We start from the raw sequence: 24725 nt of genomic DNA on the forward strand, positions 1-24725 counted from the left end.
CAGCCCCGCCCCCCCCCCCCCCCAGGAGGCTGCTGCCCACAGCCCTCGCTCCCTGCTAGGGGAAGTCTGGGAATGGCACTACCTTTATAACCTACCGGACCCAGTGGCACCACTCAAAACCAGCCCACAACTGCTGCTCAGCGCTCTGTGCCGTTTTCCTAACGATCCGGACAGCAATTAATACTTGCTTCCCGCCCGCTTTCCCACCCTCTGCATTTTTTTCTTCGCCCTCCAGAAAGCCATTTTAATGTGATAGCACCCTGGCTGTTCTGTGGCTGCTCATTGGGACAGCAGGTCTGTGAAGTCAGACAAGAGAAGGGTTGCAATTCCACCTCCTCCAGAAAGGAAAACACCCCTTTTCCCAAGTGAACTCCGCACAGATACGACAGGACAAATGGCGATGTATATGCATATGTATCATCTTTAACATAGGTACATTCACGCAGACCCAGACATTACTCACAGAGACAAGGAACTTTTGGGATCCACTGCTGTCTTCTGGGGTGACTGCAAAGATGCCTGTGCTGCCAGGAGAGAAGGAGGGGTCAGAAGACCCACCTGATGCATAGGCCAACACCTCATGCGTGACCTCCATCAACTCAAAGAGGCACTTCCCGGCTGTGCTGGACCTCGGATGCTCAGCCTGTGGGAACTGATGTGCATTTCAAGAGGTTGCTCAAGCAGGGATAGAGAGGTAGCCTGGTGGGTTTTTTTCCAGTTTTCCCTGGCCACCCCGGATGCTTGGGCTGAGGTCTCCCACAGCTGCAAATACTTACGTGGGAATTCCTCCTCACCAAGACCAAAGACTCAACCCATAGGATGCAACACAGCCTACCGCACGGCCAGCGGCAGGACAGAACGAGGCAAGGGGCATGCCTAACCAAACAGGAACAAAAATGGGGAGCCTTTACACACCATTTCCTTTGGTTTTGCCTGAAGTCCCAAAATGGGACTTGGACCCTGTGCTGATGTTGTGCAGTGCCTATTGAAATGCCTCCAGTCTCTTCCAAATTTGGCACATACAAGGCTGTGTTGGCACTGCTGGACAACACCAACACCCACATAACCAGGCACTGACACGGTCTGCACAGCAGGGTAGGCAGGTAGACCTGTCCTGAGAGCACAGTTTCTCTACAAAATGTTTGCTGAAGTGACAAGAGGTTTTAGTTACAGGCCTGGCTGGGTTGCCTTGTGTATGCAAGTCACTTGCAGTACATCTGTCCCCTATTGCACAGTAACACTCCCCTTTTGCACCCCATGCAAAAACGGAAATCGTTAGGAGTCTGTGGGTGGAGGAAGTGAGCGTGAACCTCGTGAGGAGCAGCTCCCACGCTTCCTCCTTGTCCAAACTCTCTTCAGAGTACAAACATAGGGTGGCCCCAGACACATGGGTATAACAGGCTCTGCCAGCTACTCTGGGACCCCCATCTTAAAGTACACAGCATATTTTCAAGTGGGTTAGATACACACTATCCAGCACCAGTTTTCAGAGAAACTTTGGGCAGCTTTTTGTTGACTCCTGTGGCTTTTTTATGGCACAATTCTACCTGGCATTGAGGCAGCACCTCTCGCTGAGGACTCCTATAAGCTTGGTATGTGGCAATTCCCTTGATGCACTTGAGAGGGGCAAGGTGTGAACAGACCGCCCGTTTGGCAGAGGGGAGCATAAAGCCCCAGGAAACTCACTGATATCTACGCTGTTGCAGAGCTAGCCTCATCAAAGCTGAGGCTGGGAATGGGGAGTCCAAGCCCTGCTCCTGCATGCCTGTTCTCAGCTACCAGCATCAACCTTGTGACTCAACAGACCCATTCCCAACCTTGCATCCCTGCTAGGAATCTTTTGGGATCTGCTTTCAACCCTCAAAAACAGTTGGAGGGTTGGGATCTACTCCAACCCTCAAAAACAAGAGACAGATTTTTAAGATTTTTGCCTAATGATTCCCTACCCTGCTTTCAGTTGGATCCATTCTGCTTCCATAGAAATTCTTCAGCTCCTTCCCTCCCTCCAAGTTCATTTCAGTACAGACTTCTTTAAAGACATAGTTCTACTTGGAGTAGAGCACCTTCACCATTCCTCAGCACTAACCACACAGGGCTCTTCTTCCTAAAGCACCAAGATTCCTGCACACCACCACCACTCTGCTGGCAAAAGAGCTGGGCTTTCAATATTTATTTCTCATATTTTATCAGTGCTCAATATTTCAATAGGACAGCATGCAGTTCAAGCATTCTTTTAAGAGAAGGGCTGTGTGATTTCATGTGGTGATACCTGAAGTGCTATAATAGACTAAGAGCATCCACCTAACTCTACAGGGCACAGTACCTAATTCTCATCTCTGACGTAACTACTGTATTGCAACTGGACAGTGACAGGAGACACTAGTGGCAGCTAGTCTATAGACGTTGCTTCGGAAACCACAAAGATACGCAGGCTCTGTGTATACACAAACACTGTGTCACTCTGCACCCCATAATACCTGAACCCAGAGGAAAACCTTTTCTGCAGTGGTCCTGTCTGGGCCTTTAAGTCATCTTGAAATTGATGTGCCTTCAGCTGCTAAAGCTCCTCCCTCTGGGCAGCAGAGCATGCACTCCCCCAAAATCCATTCTCTTTTGGCAAAAAGGAAGAAGGCCTTGAGCTGCAGGAAGTAACATCTCTCTTCCATACACGGTTTGGCTGACTCCAGGGTTGGCCAGTTTCCAGTCACGATCCCACTGTATTGCATAAATACCTACAGATTGGAGACGGCAGCGAGTGGAAGCTCCCCATACATCAAAGTCATTCTGGCACTGACCTCAAGGCTTCCATGAAACAGTGCCACGAGGTTCAAAATCGTCCTGGGAGCACTCGCGGCTGTGCTGCAGATCCCACCTTGGACATACAAGATGAACAGACCAAAAAACAAGGTAAGAACATGGACTGGGTGTGTTTAGCAGGCATGGAAAAGGGCTAGCAGCTCATCTTCTGCATTTGGAGAGTTTGTATTGTCAGCAAGGTAGCTAACTGGACCTCAGTGTCACCACAGTGCTTGCTACCCCTGGAAGCCTAGCTGCTGCTGTTTTTGTTGCTGAGGCTCTTTCCCAGGCCCGCAGGGATACTCAGAATTGGAACGGTAGCTCTATGAGCAATCAGACTACAGAGGTGAAGCAAAATTTGATCAAAAATTCAGACTGGAGAAGACAACAGTGAAACGTAAGAGACTTTAAAAACTATAACCTGCATGAGATATACATTAAAAAAAAACACCCCAGAACACAACCAAACAAAAAAACCCACAACACTGCAAGGACAAGCAACCTCTCTGGAAGAGGGTGTTCTTCCATATTCCACACCAGGGAACTCACTGCGTCGACCTTCTAGGCAAGACAATCATGGAACAAGTAGTATGCGCAAATCCTTCTGAAGGACAACGTGCTTCCTAGCGTAACTGTCCCTGCAAGATCCTCAACACCTGGCCTCAACTACCATGTGTCCCTGTGCCTTTGGGCCAGAATGGGCAGGCAGGCAACGGAAAGATGCTATAGCACCAGTTACAAAGTTCAATGCAGTTTTCAATGCATTAAGCCAAAGGATTGTCACCAAACTTGCCTTCCACGCAAGTTTTGCAGAGGGTAAAGCTACACTCCAGCTGCTTCTGTCCTCATGATTCCTTTTGCTCTCACTCCTTGCCTGAACTGTAGATCTTCTGAACTGTAGCACGTGTGAGCTCCAAATCCTCCGGGTACCGAATTTCTAGCTCGGTATTTGCTAGGTAGTGAATGCCAGTAAACTCTGAAAAATAGCGGCCAATGTCAGGGTGAGGGATCTCCCGAGGCTCAGAGTTATATTCCAGGTTCTCTGTTAGGAAAGGAAAGAATCAGTTATCACCTCATGAAATGCCCTGCTACAAGGCAATAAATCCTGCACCTCTCTCAAGTCTTGTTTCTGTCTCTAGAAACGCCACCTCCTGATGCTTTAAAGAAAAATACAAACAACCGTAATCCAGGAAAATATGCACAGAGTATGTCAGTACGATTGCTCACAGAGTCTTATCTCCTAAGTGATGCTGACCCCATTTACTAGTGGCATGAAAACTATTTTGTGCCTGAGACCACACTGTCTGACATAAGGTTAGAGTAGCAGGATGCTGACCTGCTCCCACTCTGTTGGTCACAGGTCTTGGTTGTAAGCGCAGAGAGAAGCTGCTGCACTGAGCTCTGATCCCTCAAGTCCCATGGGAGATCAGTTTCTAGGAGAGATCCTTCTCAAATGCTCCAAGGTGAGGCCGACTGCACAAGGTTCTCCTGGCAGAGGAGGCAAGTGCTTTCTTGCTCTAAGTCACCAGTCTGTGTTTCAACCATGTCAAGTCGCCAGCCTGGTTTTCAAGCATGTCTCACACAGCACAGTTAACTTTTCTAAATCTAAACTTCCCAAAGCTAAGAGAAAGTACCCAAGAAGAGCATACTGATTCTTTCCCATGGCACCCCATTTCCTCCTTTGTACTAAAAGATAACCTGATTAAGCACAACAGTTAAACAACACAGAAGCACTGGCATTAAAATGCAAAGGTGACCCAATCTGAGGGTCCCTTTGCTCCTGTAGTATTTGTATAAAGCAGTGTGACTGGGAGGCAGCCCAGCAGTAAATCTCATGCGCAGGTGCCCTGCAGCAGTCCCCAAATGATGTAATTTTTTCCAGCACAGTGCCAGACATATGGGTAGAAACAAAAGCTGCCTAAGCCCCAAAGTCTGACTTATCTGCAAGGCAGGGCAGGATCAAGATGGGATGCAGAGAACATCATTCAGGAATCATTTATCTATCTCTGAAACTATTCAGTTCATTACAAAGAGCACATACAAGTCATATTAATCCATACAGGCTCTTTGAAGCTACTGTATGCCAGTGCCTGCAGCCGAAAGCACAAGAGCTTTCTACACCTCAGTGGGCTGATGCAGCCCTACAGGCTTGCAAAGTACCTTTTTTGTATACTGCACCACTGCGGAAAACAATTTACACTCCAATATGCTCTGCAGAAGCATGGCTGAGCAGTGAGCTATGTACAAAGGGGAAAACACAGTGACGAAACAGAAACTGGCAGGGGGGAAGAGACTGAGACAAGCAAGTTCAGCGCTAGGTGGGGAGCCTGAGAAACATGCTGACTAGCAGTTTTGAGCCACAGATATCAGGTCTGTGCTGCTACAAAGCAAACAAAAGAAAGACAAGAGCAGACAGGTAGATACCAAACTCACTGTATGAAACAGGTGTTTTGGAATTAGATACAACTTAATCTACAAATTTACAGAAGGACTCAAACTGAGGCACAGTTACCTATAATAAGCTTGGTGTTATTCCTGAGATGGTTAGATAAAACTCTGCATGCAGATTTGTTTAAGATTCTTTCAGTAAAAAACTATCATCCCCCTCCCTGGTCAGGCCAGTAAGTTATGAAATACTCCCTTCCCAAATGATCTGAAGATGCATTTTAGAAGGGATACTCAATAGGCAGGCAGCAGGATTTCAGCAAGCAAGGACAAACCCTTCAATTTTCCCTAGCACTATCAAAACACTTGGATGCTACAGAGATGATGGTGTCAACCTACAGCTTGGCTAAAATACTCTGTACTCTGGAACCAGCCAGCATTATACTTGTTTATAAACAATTAGACAAAAGATATAAGAGATGACTCAGCCCCAGAAGCACTGTGGACAGTTCTCTGGATACATATTTTAATATCAATCCATGGTGCACAGGAATTTTTGTTTTTTTAAGACTCTGAGAGGTCAAATACTGCCTAATATGAGCCATAAGGCTGAGCTGCAATATTCCCAGTCTCCACTTCATCTTTTTGGACTACTGAATATAAAGGAACTCAGGACAGTGAGAAACACCTGCACTTTAAACCTACAAAGGTAGGAGTGTCCCCTCCTGTAAAACCACCTCTTGCTCACATGTATGGGACCAGAACATGCTAGGGAGCACCCCCTAGGAAAAGAGCTGAACTGCATTTTGTTCTGCATTTCCCCTCCAGCAGCTCCCATGTCTTCTCTGAGCAAAATACAATCAGGCTGTGGAGCTGCCCTGCCAGCTGAATGGGACACCTCCGTATCACAGGGAGAAGAAACATGAGGCAAAGAAACATTCTGATTACAATGTGCAGAGTGACAGATGTTTTTTTTCTTTTTTTTCTTTTGAACCTCAGTTTGACACTTCTTCCCGTATCCTAAGCTCATATTCTGACCATCAGAAAAGAATGTCCTTTCTTATGGTATGTTGCATAAAGAATGGGTGACTGAGATTTCTACAGCTCTTTGCACTTGTAAAGAGACATTCTTTTTTTCCCATTCTTATTAGAGGTGGCACTAAAAGCCATGCTACCTGTGTTCTCTGGGATCTTGGCACATACAGTGTCTTGATGACAGCTGCTCAGAACCACAAGCTGACAAGTAAAGCCTCTGTGCTCCCTCACTAGATACTATTTTGAAGTCCTGCCCAAAGCACAGCTATAACTTCAAAGAGCAAGAGCTGCTGACAGAACTTCAGACTTCAGCAAGAGTTGAATTACTTCTTTCAAAAGGAGCAATCATGGTTTACACCATAAAACCAGTCATGTCCAGAACACGCTTCTTGGGCAAGATGAGATTACACCAGAGTGGTCCTTAACATTTACTCCTAGCATTACGGATTTCATGGAGAGCAAACAACGCAGGCCATGAATTCAAGACCATTTTCTTTCCTACCTCAACCTTAACTAACAGTTTATGTTTCATACTTAAAAGAGTTAATCACTTAAGCATCCCTTTCTCCTAATGTACTTCTAAACAGATAGTAAACACAGGAGACTCCTGCTCACCTTGAGCAGCATATCTGCAAGAGCCATCTTCCACTAGCACATTGTAGAAAGGCTGGTGGGGGCCATGCGGAAGGCTGTGGACATTCATATTCCGGATCCATTCATGCCCCATCATGCAGGCGGGATCCCAGCCGTAAATCACGCAGTTATAGCCATATCTAATTAAAAAAAATTGCACACCAAAGACTGTGAAAACTCCAGAGCCAGCTCTTTTTCCTCAAGACTACTATAGCACAAACAGGATAGGAGCCTCCTGTGAGTTGGCACAAGGAGGAGAGGACAAGAGGGAAAAAATTCAAAAAGATTCTGTGCGTACATGTGTGTATTTTGAGGTAGGGGGAAATGACTAGGAGCGACTGGATAAATAATCAGGAACAAACAGCTGAGGACAAAGGAAAACCAAATGTGAGCAAGAAATGAAAGTGGGAAAGAGACTGGAACTCAGCAACCAGCAGAACAGGAATCAAGAAACAGGGAGAGAATCAACTATTCTACTGCGTTGTGCAATTACTTCTGTGCCCATCGCACAGAGGTGGTAATCACAATACTGAACTCCCAGAAACAAAGCCATCATTATTTTCAGATTATTTATGCAATTAATCGTGAGGTATTACAACTGTCACTGCTGACGCCCTTAAAATATGCTCCAGATGTCTTGTTGAGTTGGCCGAAGCAACACAGTGTTGGCATGTCATTCTGGCAGAGTGCTACAGACAGGAACAGGAAGAGAGGGTAATAATAGCACAGGGAAGATTCATAAGCTGTCTTAGGTATCTTACAATCTTTTTTGAAGTTGATTCTGCTCCACAGTCCCTCATTAACTGATTACTGATGTTTCTTTGAGAGCTCTGGGCTGTGGAAATTTTAGCTGCATGATATATGATGACTCAGACAAGTCACCTCACAAACTTCTCTCTGCAAGCAAACAGCAGTGAATACACTCGCTCTCTCAAAGGACAGACAGAGCTGCTCCAATTTTTCTACAAGGTCCATGGCATAGATGCATGTGCCTGGCATTTTCCATTCCAGGTACCTCCTTGGCAGATAAAACCACGTCTCATTACCATCAGAACAAACACTTTGGCACTCATTGTTACAGTACAGCCTGCTAATGTGGGGAAGGTTTTGAAGAGCTCACCTCTTGTGTTTCATAATCAGCCCGATCGAAAAGCAGACCTCTTTGTGCTTCTCATCTGAACGGTGCTTCACCTCAGGTCCCACCTCCTCCTTCCGGCGCTCAATATGCTCTAGGGTATGTTGAACTAAGTACCCGACAGCCCCATGCTGGGATGGGTCCAAAGCTTGAATATGCTGCAATATGTCCAGAACCTTCAGCAACCAAAACACAAAGATTCAGAACAAGTCCTTAAAGCAGTCCAACACTTACAAATACAGATACATTTCTCAAATTAGCTGGGTCTAAGTGCCCAGGCCTAGAGGTCCGCCACGAGTCTTCCACACAGGACTGAGAATCTTTGCTCTGGCTACACACTCCCAAGGAGTTCTGCACACTTGCTTAGCCTGCAGAAATTGCAACAGTCCCCTACTTTCCTATTTAGCTCCCAACTTCCAAGGAAGGGCACCGCTGAGCACAGTAACTCTTTTAAACTAAGTCATACAAGCTAATCGCATCACATTTTGCAACCACAGGGCATTGACGAGACCGTTTCAAGGTTTCTAAAATGCGAAGAGAATACTATTCCTAGTCTCCCAAACTGCTGCTGTGAACTGATTCCAGATGACTTCTGCTGTACTTGAGAACAAACATTTTAGTTTAAAAGAGTTCCTCAGCATGTCTGTGGGAGCCTGGCAGAGAAAAAATAGGGCAGCACAGAAGGAAACACAAATAACCTCTATGATGCTATACCATGCAAGAGTGAACAAGAGACGGAGAACCTGCTTGTCTCAGGACAACTGAAGAACACTAACTTTAAACGTGCTCTCAAAGCAGCAAACCCTGTAGATCCAGAATACCAGCCTACCAACACCCTCTGGCACACTATCAGAGCATCTGCTGCCAAGTTTGTTAGAGGCAGGCAATGCAAGTTTTACTTCTTTTTTTATTCCTTTCTTGCTCAAAACTGTTGTCTAAACAGGTTGGGAAGAGACAGATACACCCGTCCCAACATCAAATACCTTAAGTGCTGCCACAGTTCCAAAAATCTGACGCACTTTAGCACCTGGCAAAAGGATTGTCTCCTTGATCACATGCTGGAAGTTTTGGTCACTTTAAGTTCAGAGCAGCAGCAGAAGAGGAATAGAAATCTCAGGCTATTGAGCATGAACATCAGCCACAAGGTGAAGAAAATGAATTCAGAAAAAGAACAAGTGAGTAATTAGGTATGAGAAGAAGAAACAGAGCTGAGGCTTCTTGGTCACCTTAATTCTCTGGCTGGCATCTTAAGAAGGACGTGAAAATCCTGAAAAATCCTACAGAAAGGGGAAGGCCTAGCACAGTGACCATAGCTGCCAGAGACTCTTGGCAATTTCATTTACTGTTATTTGCAAACACTTAGGACAACATTCTGCGTAGTTCTGTTTGACTTTTAAGATTTTGTACCATTTTCCATAAATCTGGCAGACCTATATTAAATCTGTTACCTTCTGTTCTGTCAGACATAGTGCATTCTCTCTGGCTAGCTACAAACTTATCTGATAGCCTGGCACGACTGGATGCATATGAGGACACAATACTGGAAAGTCCAAATTTGCACATTTTCATTGTATCTGGCAATGTAGTGCAGAGAAACTACATGTAACACTCGTCCATGGGATTGTGTTACTTGTTCTGAAGGGCAGCAAAACACAAGTATGTAAAGCTTTGGTGCTTTACAAAGACACTGCTGAATGCCAGAAAGGGGAAGGAAGATCCTTCAGTGTTCCATTTAGCTGTCCTCTATGTACATACGGTTGCCATTTCTGCTCAGCAGTCGTGTGTCCCCACCCCCAATTTCTTAGTTTGTGCTGTTTTTTCTGTGGCGACCCTAAAACTTGCTGCCATAAAAAAGGAACGGCAAGCTTAGCACAGTTTGTTCTTCAAAAGGAAGGCAGCTTCTCCAGAAGTCCTATGCTTCAGTTAATTTGGTGGAAAGAGCTTTGTGTTCTGCTCAGCTGTCCAACCAAATACTTCTGCCCCCTCATCCAAACCTCACATTTGGAAATGGCACGGGCATTGCCCAAGTGTGTGAGCTTCACTGAAGTAGTACAGGAAATTTTGACTAGGGAACACCTCTTTGCTGTAGTGACACACTAAAGAAATAAAACTTTGAGTTACATGCTTCTTCCTTGTGCCTTCTGCTGATTCAGTGAAGGACATGGATGATCTAGACACTAAGACAACTTTAAGTCTTGGCACCTTCTTTCCCACATTCACAAGATAGCAGGACTCAGGATGCTATGCTAAAGGTGATATTAAAAAAGAATCCCAAGGACAGGAATATTAAGTTGCTTTTTCACAAGAGGCACTGATTGTGTGGCTAAGGTTTGTTTGTATTCATAAAAGATAACTTCCTACAAGTTTTCTGATAAGGTAATTGCTCCTTTTGCGTGAGTCCAGGAAGGGTTTTACCAACACTACCACAATCTAGGCATAAACCAAACAGAACGTTCTTATAACTTCCCACTGGGAGTCCACACTATTGGTTGCAAGATAAGCTGCCAGACTTGGGCTGTAAATCATAAATTATGACTCAGACTCAAGGCTACTCACAAGTCTCCCCCAGGCAAGCAAGCAAGCAAGCATCATCCTCTTTTCCCTGCTTCATATAGTAGAAATTGATTCTCTGAAATGTGATAACTCGTTCAATTGCATTTATTACCGAAACAAGTTGTGGCAGACTGTAATGCAAGCTGACGTATTCCAAAAAAATCAATAGAGTAGTGTTAATAGCACTTAGACTATCAGAAAACATACAACCGAGTGGCAAGGTACCTTTTCTGGCCAGATTCCCAGGTGGAAGTATAACCTAGCCTGGAGCATTAGATGCTGCACATTGTCCGGATACATGGCCAGGTATAGATCCAATGAGTCTCTCAAGAGTTGGTAAGACTGATCAGTGCTTTCTCTGCCAGTAAAAAAGAAACTCAATTGTAAGGCTAGCTCTTCAACCCCTATCCCCACTACTCCGATGTACAGGGATAGTCACCAGAAATGATGCTACATGTACAGGCACGCTCATTCAATAAGAGTGACTCTAGCACTGACTGTCACTCATCACATCCAACAGCCTGCTCAGAAGGAAAAACACTACACAACTGATGATCGGACTCCACCCTCCCACTTCACCATTCTGCTTGGTAAAATAATCCTACAGAGAATTCACTCTCCAAGACACTTCCATTTCAAATCTGCTTTTGTTCCCCTAGCTTAATTACACCTAAAGCAATCCTTTCACCTTGTGATTTCTGTCTATGACTACTTGGAAAATTATTATCACAGGCATTTGAAAATAAAACCAGATTTTCTACAAACCAACAGTACCTTTGAAACTGCTCATTTAAGCATGTGGGTTGTGCTTAGCAGATCATAACGAAGGTCCCTGCTCTTAAGGGAATGGTGGACAGTCCCTATCAGCTTTTCACAAAGGAAAAAAAAAAAAAATCTATCCATTTTCTTGAGGGGAACTAGTTTTACTAAATATTGTTTCCATGCAATGCTGCTGCAAGTGATTAAAAGCAACTAGACAATGCAATGTGACATACAGTATTTTCAAGATCCCCTGGGCGACTGACACCTTTTTAAAGCACTTGCTCAAATACTGCGAAGAAGCAGTACTGGATATGCAGACAGTATACTCTGGGCCCTTTTTTCCACAGGCCTTACAGGCCAGATGATCCTCAACTCACCGCTTGCCAAGGTTTAAGAGATTTCCCACCATACGCTGCAAGACCTCTTTTGAAGTCACCACTCCATAGAACTCCTCTGTCACATGGTGGCCAATAAGGTACTCGCACTCCTTCACCGTCAGCTGCTTCCCCTTCCCAAAGGCGTCAATGTAGGTGTAGTCAAAAATATCTGTGCTTCTAATGAAACAACAAGGAAATTAAATTGTGATGGGTCTCATAGTAAAGCAGGATTACCTACTTCTGTTCCTCCCTCAGCACTTTCAAGCTTGTTTGTAAAATGAGTGTCATTCATACCTCAGCTCCCTCCTAAAAAGAGATTACCTGCTACCTTCTCTCTCCTCCTAGATTCTTTTTCACATAAACATATAAGGGAAAGGACAGAGAAACTAAGGGGACTTTTCACTCCATCATGTCACTTCTTTCCTTCAGATATTTTCAGTTTGCTCTATCTACTGCTAGATTATATCATGACACTGCACTGGAAAGCGTAACAGGGCCCATGCATATGGCGTCTGAAGCCTAGTGCTGAAAGGGGTACATATAGACAAAACCATCACTCTGAATTCGACTGCTGATGTCATTCACAAAATACAGATTTCTTTAAATTGATCATGATCTGGTCAAAGACATATTCTGCACTGACTCAGAGCATTAAGTGAGTGCACAGAACAACAGCGGTGGCCTCTAGCAACTGTTCTGTATGAAAGGGTAAGTGAAATCAGCACCTTTTTTTTCTTTTCTTAAGAAAGAGAAACATTACCTCATGGTTACTATTATTTCACACTCAGGAAATCTGTTACCCTTCAGCAGCAGCAAAGATGAGTTCTGGGAAAACTTTTTTAGAGGTCTGATCTTTTCCTCTGTATAGGTTATAATTACAGATGGAAAATAATTAAACATTCTGGTATAGATCTGCAGCTGTTGTAAATGCTTTCTGGCTTTTATTTCTGTGGACACAACTTCAAAATTCAGCAGGTCGCTTACCCTTCTTTTCCTTGACACCATCGTAGTAGAAAATGGCTAGGGAAGTTGACCGGTTCAAGTTTGACTCCCAACTGCCTGGCAATTGTTAAATAAAGCACAGACAAACTGATGGGAATTCCTGTCCTGCGGATCAAAACCTGGGGGATAAAAATGCGATAAAAACATGTGGGATCTCAAGAAAAACACAAACTCCCAAGGTTTGATTTCACAAATGAAAATACACCAACTTGATAGAATATACACTAAAAGATGACATCCTATTGACTTTACAGTAAATTGTTCTTCAGAGAGAATTATTTGCCCGACTACATTCGGACAAATAACCACCACAAACAGAACGTCTCAAGCCTTGCAGCCTCCTAGTTTTTGCCTACCATACACATACCTGGTGAATGTATGAATTCAGGGAGTTATAGTAATCCAGCTCGTTTCCTTTGTATTTTAACTGCTCATATAGGACGCAATTCATAGCATCAAGCACCTGCCGCTGAAGCTCCATTTCTGGAATCAGGACCTCTCCTAAAAAGGCATGCGAAGAAATGAAGACTGAGAAAACAAGTGTACTTAACCTTTATGCAACAAAACTTATACCAAAATTCTTCATACAGACTGAGAACACAAGAGACTCATCTCAATTCAGATCGTCAAGAGACAGCCTGGAGTTGACCGTGGCAGTGCCCTAGCGCTCCAATCACAACATGGGCTGGCTCTGTGGATTGCCCTGCACCTCAGCTGTGCAACAGTGGTATCTCGCTTCCTTCTGCAGCTGGAGGACTGGATCCTGACCACCCTGTGCCAGCACAGCACTGCAGCTGGACATGTCAGACTGCCCAGGCATGGGAAGTGTGCTTTCACTGCTTGAGAGTCACAGCTTGGCCACTCCAGATACACAGATACAGGCAGACTGCTCATTCTCTCTTTGAAAGATGGCAAACATTAGATAGTGCTTAAAAAAACCAAGAAGCAAGATGCTGCCTGACCTTTGGAGATGTTAAAGCATATACCTTTTCTATTGCTGCTGACTTTGAGACTTGCAGAAGAAAAGAGGTCGATCCCCTGTCCCACAGCTCTGGTACAGATGTCAGGACTACTTAAGACTTCAGGGACAAATGGGAAAAAAAAGAAGGAAGAATTCCCCTCCCAATTCTTCTTGCTTAGACAGCATCAGATGGACTGACAACCCTGGGCTATCAAGTCCCTGTGGCTGAACAAACTGCTGTTTCCTGAATGATGGTTTAAGCAAATGTCAGAATATGCTTGCCAGGGGATAAAGAACAGCAGCTCTTTAAGCTGCAATAATTCAACAGCTGTTTCACCTTGTCTGCCTGTATCTAGACTTGCAGAAATGCTCTGCAGTAAAGCATATGTTTCTGTACAGTACCTGCCTTGGAAGCCAGGCTGGGGTGCCTTGGATTTTTCGTCCGCAGGACTTTGCGCACTTTATCTGTGATATCATCCACCTGTGCCTGGACACTTTTTAAGCAGATGTCTGACAGCGGGTTACAGTATTGATCAATTAGAACAGCACCTGGAAAAAACAAACTATATAAGAAACAGGACTTCAGTTTTTTCTTTGCTTAGTTTTACCTACTCTAAATTCCAGGCATGCAGCAAGCAATTGCAGCAGAACACGAGAGCTTTCCTTTTAAAATCTGCAGTCATATATTGGATTTATCACATAAAATGCAAAGAATAAGCTGACATGATAAATACCAATTAAATTCAGTATTCCCCTCTCCACCACCTTGAAAGGGAAAGCAATAGATTTGTACATTGAGCAGGTACGCTGCTAGACCAGGCTTAACCAGCCAGCTCTCCAGTCACACTGCATCTCCTGGCATCCTCCCAACTTACAATGTTTTTTATTCAGAGCCTGAAACAATCTCAACTTCACTTCTGCTTCAGTTCTGATTTCTTCCTGTCATATCCTCCATAACTATCATTCTTCCTCATCGTTCCCTCTTCTGCTACATTCATCTTTCTCTTCCACGCCTGCTCTCCATCTTCATGTCAGAAACCCACTATAACAACAAATTTTCATTTCCCTTCTGCCCAAGCCTCTTCTGTCAAACTTCTGCAGGAAAAAAATAGCCCTTTCTCAGAATCTTCTCCCTGTCATCTTGTCACCACTGCTCTTTCCAAAGCCTCCATATTGTTCAACCTTTGGAATCAACTGTATTCACCTGCAAGAATTTTGCATGGATCATACCTCTTCCAGCTTCCTACAATTCTTCGTTAGCACATCTGTGACAGGCCTGTATTCAAGGATTTCAAAAGGGCCCCAAGCCATGTCTCCTCCCTGCCCTCCCCAACTCAAAGTGTTTCCCATGCTGACCAAGTGAAACTTCACAAAAGACTACCTCTTGGTGCTCTAATAGTACCTCCATGGCAGACAAATGCATGTATTTGTGACCCGCAAGATTAGGTCACGTAATTAACCATCTCAGTTTTTTCCAGAAAATGCCACTTTTGGCTTTCCCTTCTTGCCCTAACACAGTCCCTTTTCCAAAGTCTATTGCCACTAACAAGAACCAGCTTTGGTGTTAAAAGACTCTTTCATATGACAGTTTTGAGGTATATACCAAGAGTAAGGGACTCTCCTACAGACATTGGCAGCTTTTGATCCATTCAGAAAACTATCTTCTCTATAGGAAGCTTGAAGAAGAGAATAATCCACCAGAGAGAGGACATGAATTGCAGAAAAGCCTTTTCTTTCTTCATATCAGGTGCATGTGCCTTCCCACCATGTGACTGGACTTCTGTCCATTCCCCAGCTCTACACTGCACAGCTTCAATGGTCCAGCAGTCAGACAGCTCTCAAGAGAAAGCCACAGCCAGCGCACAGGCTATGAGCTGCAACAACAATTCCCGCTGCCCATAGCTTGCTCCTTGCCCTGATCTGAGCAGCTCTTGGGAAAGGAGATAGTAGGGAGCCGACTCGAAATCAAATCAGTTGGTCTGTTAGGCCACATTCAGCCCATGGGCCACAGTTAAAACGCTTCTGCAATGTCAGCTAATTAGGACGCTGAGCTACTGCTGATTTCCTCAATACACTGTTCAAGATTCAAATGCAAGTGTTTTAACATTTTCTGCATTGTTTTTCAGCTTATCTGTCCATGGGCAATTATTCAAGCATACAGCACTGACAGAAGCTAATGTAATCCTGACATTCTGATGCAACACTACACAACTATGGCAAGATTTTAAGGATTTCAGGTACATTAAAAATCCAAATTTAATTCTGAGTCATTGTCCAAGGGCTAGTTGAAATATAAGCAAGGAAGGCTCTTTCCAAGTAAAACAACAATGATAGAAAGCTGTCATTAGGTGCTCTACGTGGGATTTCTGCCAAAGACTTACCCTCCAAAAATGACTGCTGATCAGTTGGGCGTTGAAGATACTCCTTCAGATTTTTTAATATATTCTGTTGCCGTAGGAAGTATAGAATCTTCTTGGCATAGTACTTCCAGGTGAGACCTTTCCTGCACATATGAATACAAAGAATAGTATTGCCCTAAACAAACACTTTAAGGGTGAGCATTTGACTTAACTTTTCCAGTGAATATAGGTTTACAGTTTAGACTATTCCTTTTCTAAACAAGTCTGAGAACACCACTATCACTGAAGAGTCAACCAAAAAGGTATATGTTAAAAGGAAATTTGTCATCAAAACCCACAATATAAGACACTGGCAAAACATTGCCGCTATCATCCCCAATTTTTATGCTATCACCAGCATATAATTTTGAGAAGATACAGTATCATGGGAAACAACACAGATCCTAATTAAAGTAGCTCAGGAATATCTGATTAAAATCCTATTTTTTACTTATAAAACAGTACCCTCTGCCTGACTGGAGCCCTCCAGAATCAATCTTAAAGTATCCTCTCACCATTAAAAATAAATTGATGAGGGACATGAATGTAGGTCCAATAATATTCAAAAGGAAAAAAAAATCCCAGAGGAAAAACACCTCTGTTGCTCTGAAAAGGCAGGAACAGATCAACAGTTGGTCTGTAGATCACACAAACCCAAACCTTACAGCTTTTATAGCAGAGCCCCTTCATTTTCTAAATTAACAAGTGAAGGCAGAGGGCCCAAGAAGAAGCAAGAGAGCTGGTCACTATCCAGGTAAGGTTTGAAGAGTTCACCTGAAATATAACAGACCACCTCAGAGGCATTTAAATCACATGCATCTAAGCAAGCCCTGGCCTTTAGCAATGGGTTACCCAGTGCCTCACTGAGCACTTTTACACCAAATAGTTAGGAATGGCACAAAGCCCTGGCCCCCCAAAAAAACCCAAAGGGAGAATTCTGCTGATTCCCAGGCTCTGCTCTCGCCATGTGTTTAAAAGAAGTCCAGCTTCCTTCTTCAGTAAAAACCTCTTTCCCTGCTTACATTGCCTCTCCTCCAGATTGCAGGTCAAATCAGCCTTCTCCATCCTACTGGACAGGAGAACAATCAAACATCATAACACTTTATCCTCTTCCAACAAATTGGGATGCTCAATAGGGACAACTGCTTTATTGGGACATCTTCCAGGGAAATGATTTAGCCTAATGCTCCTGAATGGCAATGACTACAGCTTAATCAGGGTGTAATTAGCATCAATTCCGCTTTATGGGGAGGCATCTGGCCAGTGCAAAGGCTCAAAAGCTTTTTAACCAGTTGTCAGATAAGAGATGTTTAGTCCCAGTTCAAATAGAGTAGGTAATAAAATGGAAGTGAAAAAGCAAAAATGAGATGATTGCCATTCCAGTTAACGTTTTTTCAAGCTCTACTAACAGTCTCTTTAATCAAGGCTATTAGACTCCATTAAGAGCAATCTATCGCTGCTTCGTATCACAGCAAAGTCAGCATGGTTTATATGCTACCTGCAGAGAAACTTTCAAGTAAAGCAGTGACTTATCTTGCTCAGTGCTAACCATGGTGATGAGAATAGCTAGGCAGATGCAAGCCAGAGGTTTTATTCACCTGCTTGGCATTTCACCTGTCTGGATACTTTACATAACTGCAAATTTTGCAGTGGCTGAATTAAACTCAGTTGCTTATTTGGGCACAAAAATTGTACCAACCTACTACAGTTAAGAAAAGCAACAATAAGGGGGGGGGGGGGGGGGGAAGCTCTAGTTTCATGATACAGGGATTCATGGTGGCAAACCTTATTGAGTATTCCTGCTTCCCTCCAGTGCTGTGGCCTCATCCTGCAAATCAGTTCAGCGAACTGATCCAGGTTTAAATAAAAAACAAACATGAGGATGGGAACTCCTTAAGCCAAAACTACCGCAGAGAAGAGGGTACATGGAACATGTCCTGAGAGATGTCATGAACTGGCAAGGAAACAAGCAACAAACAGCAACACAAAGCCAGAGGATCTCCTTCTTGTAGAACAGTTTACATGGTTTCTTCTGGGAATATTAGATTTGCTGTGAAATTAAACACACAGCAATACTTCCCAGCCTTGGTAAGCCTGGGGATGTTTTATGAGAGTGACAAAAGGACAGAAGCTGAGATCAGGCATCCACCACAGTACCGTTCTCCTTTAACCAGTGAAAGGGGAAAAATCCCTTCCATTTCTAACCCCTTTCTTTCTTACCTTCCTTCCATGTTAAGGATACACATCAGCTCATCCTCAAAAAAATGACCTGGGCACCCAAGAGTCTCAATGTCACTGAATCCATCACAGGGGACCTGTCAAACCAGACAATGAGTTATGCAGAGCACAACAGATTCTTCCCAAAAGAACATAATTTCATAAAAAGTCTCAAAACCAATTTTGTTCTATTTTTTAAAATTTATGTAAGATCTTAAAAACGTCCAGCTCACCACATACTCAGTCTCTGCTCTACGGATTTATTACAAGGATCCATTGAGAGCCCCAGTAGCACCCTACAGCTATTTGAGCTAACTACTACAGCATTCAGGGCTCCTACAGTGGGTGTATGGACCAGCAGAAGCATACCAGATCTTATGCAGGCTGGGCCCAAGCTGAAAGTAATTTTAAGGTGGAATCAACTTTTGTCTGTGGTTGACGGAACCTCTACATATGCTCCCCCATGTAGAAGACTGGTCCTGGGGGAAGGAATGAAGGAGCAGGAACCTTCATTTTTTGAAACAGTCACTTACATATCTCTATTCAGAAGAGCTATCTTCTTCCAGAATTCTTTTTAAAACTTTGGTTGAACTGTAAGAAATCTATTTGCTTTCAAGCTTTTCAGTATAGGGCATGGGCTAATACAGTAAGGAGAAAACGATTCCCATCATACAGTATCTTAGCAGGTACTCTGCAGGATCTAGCAGAACTGGGTTGAAAGTCTCTTCCCCTCAATTCTCAGCAGGGAATCAAGTTGCAGTTTCTAGCCCCACAGGAGAGTATCCTCATTATTAGGCCTTCGGGTATTGCTGAATAGGCTCTCAGTACTCTTTGCATACGTGATTAAAACAGTAGGAATCCAGGAGCCTCTGCCCCCAGTTAATGCCCTGACACATATCTCTCCATGGTCAAATATCTATTTGCTGCAACTACTGTGGAAGTGTTCAAAAAGAACAGCTAAGAGATATGCATCTTCAAACACCCTACTGGCCCCATGGCCTTTTTCTCCAGGTGTAAAAACCCAGGTGCCAACCTTTGCTTAAAATCAGCTCAGAGGATTTCAACATGGGTCTCCTGTATCTTAGGGGAATTCTCTACTGGGCCACAACATATTCACAAAGGAACCACAGAAGGGTGAACTTTTTAATTCAGCCAAAGTTACGGGCAGTGTTTATGCCTATTTCACAGAACTTCAAGTTGACCCAAATGGTACAGCTAGCCAAAACCCACAGCCATCAACTAAGCAAACAGACAATGAAATAACTGTTGCTCCACATGCAGGTAAGTCTCTCTGAGAGACTACATCTTCACCTTTTTCACACTGAATGCAAAAGCATCTTGGTGTCATGGCCAGGTAAAGAACTTAAATATACTTTCCAATTCAGTGAACCTATTGCGCCTTGGTCCTGTTTTCAAATGACTTCTGACAACTCACAGAACGCATCCTTGCACAAGGTCTGCAGTGAGATAAATTCATAGGCCGTGGTATGTGTCAATAAACTATCAGTCCTTCAGAAGTTTCCAGAGCCAGGTCTGAACATGCAGCAATGAGCAAAGAGTTTTTAAAGCTGCAGCAGCAATAGCTGACTGTGATATGCAAAGTGCACTTTGGAGTCTGCAGTTCCCACCTTTGGATTTTGAACTGTCTCTCCCCTTTTGGCTGGTGATCTAGCATTTTCACACAAAGTAAGGATATACAAACCTTCTGACTGCATAGTTGAAAAGATGTGAAGAAAGAGGAAAGACAAACTAATAAAAAGTACTGAACAAGTAGCGAGGCTACTTGTGGCACATACATAGAGAAGATGACTTACATGTTCTGAGAAGAACCTTTTGGAGAAGGAAGCTACAATTCTCCGGGCTTCTAGACCAGCATTGTGCCGTGCTTTGTATTCTTCAAGCCAGCTAACACTGTCTGTGTGGCTATAGTATTTCAGCAGCGATGGCCATCTACACAACAAGATATAAGTGAACAGCTTCATTAGTATTTCAACATCACTGAGAACCTCCAGAACTGTAAAATGTTGTTTATTGTAACCACATGACTTGAGGAGCTGAGACACTGCCAGGACACAGTACAACTTTAAATATAATTGTATAAATTAATTCAATGACTGACTCAAACATCAAAGCATAGATCCAACTGATTTCACCTGCATATTAATGGCTATTTAGAAATAAGCTCTCCTGAAGCCTGCCAACACAAAACCTTCAACAGGTTCATACTTCAGGTATTTCAATATCTAAATATCCTAACTTTTGAGATTTCCTCTAGAGTTTTTCAAGATAAACACAGGTATCACATTAGTAGAAGAGAGGCAGGGTTTTATAATAAAAAAAAAGTTTGCCATTCTGAAGATGTATCACATGTAAGCTAACCTGTCACCTAATAGAATGAGAATTCATTATCCTGTGTTCCCCCTACTACTTAAAAGGATGCACAAAACAGAGCTCCCTCTATTGCCCTTGCTGATGGCAAAGTCTACTGGAGGAAAACAGAATTCTGAAGTCAAATTGTGACAGCTAAATGCTTTTGCAGTTCATTTTTAATACAAGAAAGAATTATTTAACACCCCCCCCCCCCACCTTTCATGTAAAAGAAAGCTGTACCTGCACTACTGAGTCTAAAAGTCCAAAAGCTAAAACATATTCCACAGCTTACTAAGAAGTGTTTCAAGGTTCAACTAAAAACCTAACTTCAGGTAACATTTTGGAGGCTATTAGCAGCAGCACCTTTTCTAATCAAGTGGGCACATGCTGCAACAACGCAGCCCTGTGCAATAAAATACATGCCAGCGCAGCAATACCCATGACTGTTCTGAAGATACCATGATCATTTGTTTATGAAACATGAAGAAGAATCAGCACAGATGGAAATATTTTGGACAGCATGGGAAAGCAAGCTGAGAGAAAGGCCTCTTGTAATTTACAGGGGGGTTTATTTCACATTTTGAAATTCTGTTCATTATTACTGTTTTTTACAAAACATTTTCCTTAAGCTACATGGATTGCCTTAGGTTCTTTTCAGGTTATATATATATACACATATAATATTATATATATATATATACACACACACATATACACACACATACTTTTATCTATCTTTATATTTTTACCTTTCTAAATAGCGAGAATGCCAAATGTTTAAAGTACTACTTCTGTATAAAAATTATTACCAACTGACCAAAATGCAGTTATGTCTGTCCACACATGGAAGATATTTTACTACCAGTTAATAATAAAACTACACTGCAACTGCAGTTACAAAATAAAGTCAAAGACCAACCAAATAACTTCACATTACATAACAACCTCTCTCCTGATGGTTCCCTAGCCATTCATCTACTGCTGAAATGCAGCCACGTCATAATAACAATTACAATTGTTTATTTCAGGATGAGAGACAATAATTTCTTGGGTTGAAATTACAATTAAAATTTTAGGGAGATAAAGTGCAATTACTCACAATGGAATCTAGCCAGGACGACAAGGTCAATGTGCAAACTCCTGCCAAAAGTTCTATTATCAAAGACAGGGAGGACAGCAGCATGTGCTAATCACCTACTACATCCAATTTCAGCTGCTGGATCTCAACCACTTTTAAACTTTCACATTTGCTTCACAAATTAGGGCCACTGAATTGGTGAAAGTATCTGGCCAGCCATCCCAAGCCATAGCTCAGTGAATTGGGAAAATCATTCAGTAGCCTTTTTCACCCGTGAAAAGAGAATAACCCTCTCATTTGAGTCATGCTAAATTTTAGACGCCAAGTGGCAATTAGAGAAAGCAATATTGCTACTTTTGCTGTGCCAAAACCCAGACGAAACCAGGTAGCAGATGAGCATGCCCCATTCTAGATAGGTTGGCGGCCCCAGTGAAGGAGTGCTGTTTCTAGAACTGCTGAAACCAGCGCAGCATAAGCGATACAACGCTCATGCTTTATTCCCAGCTAAAGTGTTAACAGTTTCCCCGATTACAACACAGCTACGCCCTCATCAGGTACCTTGTGACAGCCTTGGGGGGAAACTAAACTCACAAGCAGCAAAAGTCGATGCAAAGGATTTTGGTTTCTGTGAAAACAGCTCTCCCAAAAGCACTGCAAAGAAACAGCTCTCTTTGCTGTTAAGGCATTAGCCCTGCAACAGGACAAGTCTTGGTGGTTGTTTTGGAAGCTGCCAGCGGGACCAGGGAGGCCAATGGATAACCCCATGTGGGCCTATGTCCGTACCGCTGCCAGACCCCAGGCTGGATCTGGGGACTGCAAGTAATTCAAGTGCCCGGCTGTGGAAGGGGCCACAATGATGGTTTCCCCCCGAGCAAGGGCCTGCAAAGATGGATCTCCTCCAAGCGGCAGGCTCAGCCTGGTCGCACGCCCTGGGATTTAGGAGGGGAAGCAGCCTTGCAACAGCCCCCGCCATCCCTGCTCGGGAAGGACACCCACATTTCCAGCTGTCAGACACCCAGCAGAGAGCTGCAGAGCTCGTCCAACCCACGAGGGGTTCAGCATGCACCTCGAGGAGCCGGGAACAGAAGACAGACAGGGATGGGATGGGATGGAGGGGGGACACTTCACCTCCCCAGGAGCACCCGGGCCCTCCCGGGTCCCACCGTCCCCGCTGCCAGCCGAACCCCCTCAGGCCGGGGCCCGGCCTGCGCTGACACGGCCTCCCCCCTCGGCCCCGGGCAGCCCTCGCCCTCCCTCGCCAAGCCGCATCCAGCCAGCGCAGCCCCCCTCCCCGGCAGGCCGTGCCGTGCCGTGCCGGGCCGTGCCCACCTGAGGCGAAAGCGTTCCCGCCACACCTTGCCGCGGGGCTGGCACGCCTCACGCAGCCGGCGGCAGGTGCACGACACCCGCCCGATGTCGGCGGCTCCCAGCACGTCGCAGCAGAGGATCAGCTCCAGCAACTCGCCCGGCAGGTCCGTCAGGCCCATCGTCCCGTCGGCCTCGGCCTCCGCCGCGCCCCGCGGCCCGCCCGCCGCCGGGCCCTGGTTCTCCGCCGCCGCCATCTTGGATGTTTACCTGGGCGACCCCCTTCCCCCGGAGGGAGGGGTTAGGGAGCGTCTCCCGCTTCCGGCGCGGAACGAAGGCGGAGGAACGGCCCGGGGAGCGTCTGCCAAGTGCGGCCGCTTCGCGGAGCGGCGCCTTCCCTTTATAGGCACTAGGGAGCGTCTGCCAAGTGCCGCGGCGCAGAAGCGCGGCGCGCCGCCTCTCCGGGTCAAGGGCAGCGGCGGGGGCTAGGGAGTGTCTGCAAAGTGCCTGTCCGCCGGCGGGAGGTGTCAGCTCCCAGGGTCGGTGGGGACGCGGGCCTGGGGAGCCCCCCAGACCCTCCAAACGCCGTGGCGGGCTGCAGGGAGCCAGGTGGATGCGAGTGGTTTGTGCCCGTCTCCCCCGGGCTAACAGGGCCTGGCAGGGCCGAGCTGAAAGGCTGGCTGAGGTAACCCTGCCGCCATGTCTGCGGCAGCACCTGAGGTGATGCTGCCGCCATGTCTGCGGCAACCTGAGGTGATGCTGCCACCATGTCTGCGGCAGCACCTGAGGTGATGCTGCCGCCATGTCTGCGGCAACCTGAGGTGATGCTGCCACCATGTCTGCGGCAGCACCTGAGGTGATGCTGCCGCCATGTCTGCGGCAACCTGAGGTGATGCTGCCACCATGTCTGCGGCAGCACCTGAGGTGATGCTGCCGCCATGTCTGCGGCAACCTGAGGTGATGCTGCCGCCATGTCTGCGGCAACCTGAGGTGATGCTGCCACCATGTCTGCGGCAGCACCTGAGGTGATGCTGCCGCCATGTCTGCGGCAACCTGAGGTGATGCTGCCGCCATGTCTGCGGCAACCTGAGGTGATGCTGCCGCCATGTCTGCGGCAGCACCTGAGGTGATGCTGCCGCCATGTCTGCGGCAACCTGAGGTGATGTTGCCGCCATGTCTGCGGCAGCACCTGAGGTGATGCTGCCGCCATGTCTGCGGCAACCTGAGGTGATGCTGCCGCCATGTCTGCGGCAACCTGAGGTGATGCTGCCACCATGTCTGCGGCAGCACCTGAGGTGATGCTGCCGCCATGTCTGCGGCAACCTGAGGTGATGCTGCCGCCATGTCTGCGGCAACCTGAGGTGATGCTGCCGCCATGTCTGCGGCAGCACCTGAGGTGATGCTGCCGCCATGTCTGCGGCAACCTGAGGTGATGTTGCCGCCATGTCTGCGGCAGCACCTGAGGTGATGCTGCCGCCATGTCTGCGGCAACCTGAGGTGATGCTGCCGCCATGTCTGCGGCAACCTGAGGTGATGTTGCCGCCATGTCTGTGGCAGCACCCCAGTGGGGACGGAGGTGACACCAGCACGGTGTGCGAGGTGGCACCGAGGTGCCTGCCACAGCGTCTGGGGTAACGACATGGCGATGTCTTGAGGCAGCGCCGCTGCCGTGGCTGAGGTCACGCTGGTGCCACGTCTGAGGTCACACTGCTGCTGT

At 45.5% G+C, this 24725-nt stretch overlaps 1 protein-coding gene across 2 annotated transcripts; it reads right to left on the reverse strand.

Moving 5' to 3' along the window:
- Window positions 1-399: 399 nt before the first annotated feature.
- Window positions 400-23272, reverse strand: FBXO21 (F-box protein 21). Of its 2 annotated transcripts, XR_011326706.1 has the most exons (13): window positions 23033-23272; window positions 20070-20205; window positions 18259-18353; window positions 16021-16142; window positions 14042-14188; window positions 13046-13179; window positions 12661-12797; window positions 11677-11853; window positions 10763-10895; window positions 7970-8160; window positions 6832-6989; window positions 3590-3838; window positions 400-2872 (listed from the first exon to the last, which is right to left on the reverse strand). XR_011326706.1 is itself a non-coding variant. In XM_069795336.1 (12 exons), the coding sequence occupies exons 1-12, from the start codon at window positions 23263-23265 to the stop codon at window positions 3660-3662; spliced, it is 1842 nt and encodes a 613-aa protein (XP_069651437.1). In that variant the 5' UTR covers window positions 23266-23272; the 3' UTR covers window positions 400-3659. The 2 variants fall into 2 exon arrangements, 1 of the variants encoding a protein (XP_069651437.1); XM_069795336.1 differs by having other exon boundaries at window positions 400-3838.
- Window positions 23273-24725: the final 1453 nt, after the last annotated feature.

The sequence above is a fragment of the Haliaeetus albicilla genome, chromosome 10, assembly GCF_947461875.1.
Source record: "Haliaeetus albicilla chromosome 10, bHalAlb1.1, whole genome shotgun sequence".
NCBI lineage: Eukaryota > Metazoa > Chordata > Aves > Accipitriformes > Accipitridae > Haliaeetus > Haliaeetus albicilla.

Coding starts and splice junctions, on each gene's coding strand:
- FBXO21 (XM_069795336.1), bottom strand. CDS start 23,265: ATGGCGGCGGCGGAGAACCAGGGCCCGGCGGCGGGCGGGCCGCGGGGC. Junction 16,143..18,258: donor ATCCTTAACATGGAAGGAAG/GTAAGAAAGAAA, acceptor TCATATGTGCAG/GAAAGGTCTCACCTGGAAGT. Junction 6,990..7,969: donor CTGATTATGAAACACAAGAG/GTGAGCTCTTCA, acceptor TTTTTTAATTAG/ATATGGCTATAACTGCGTGA.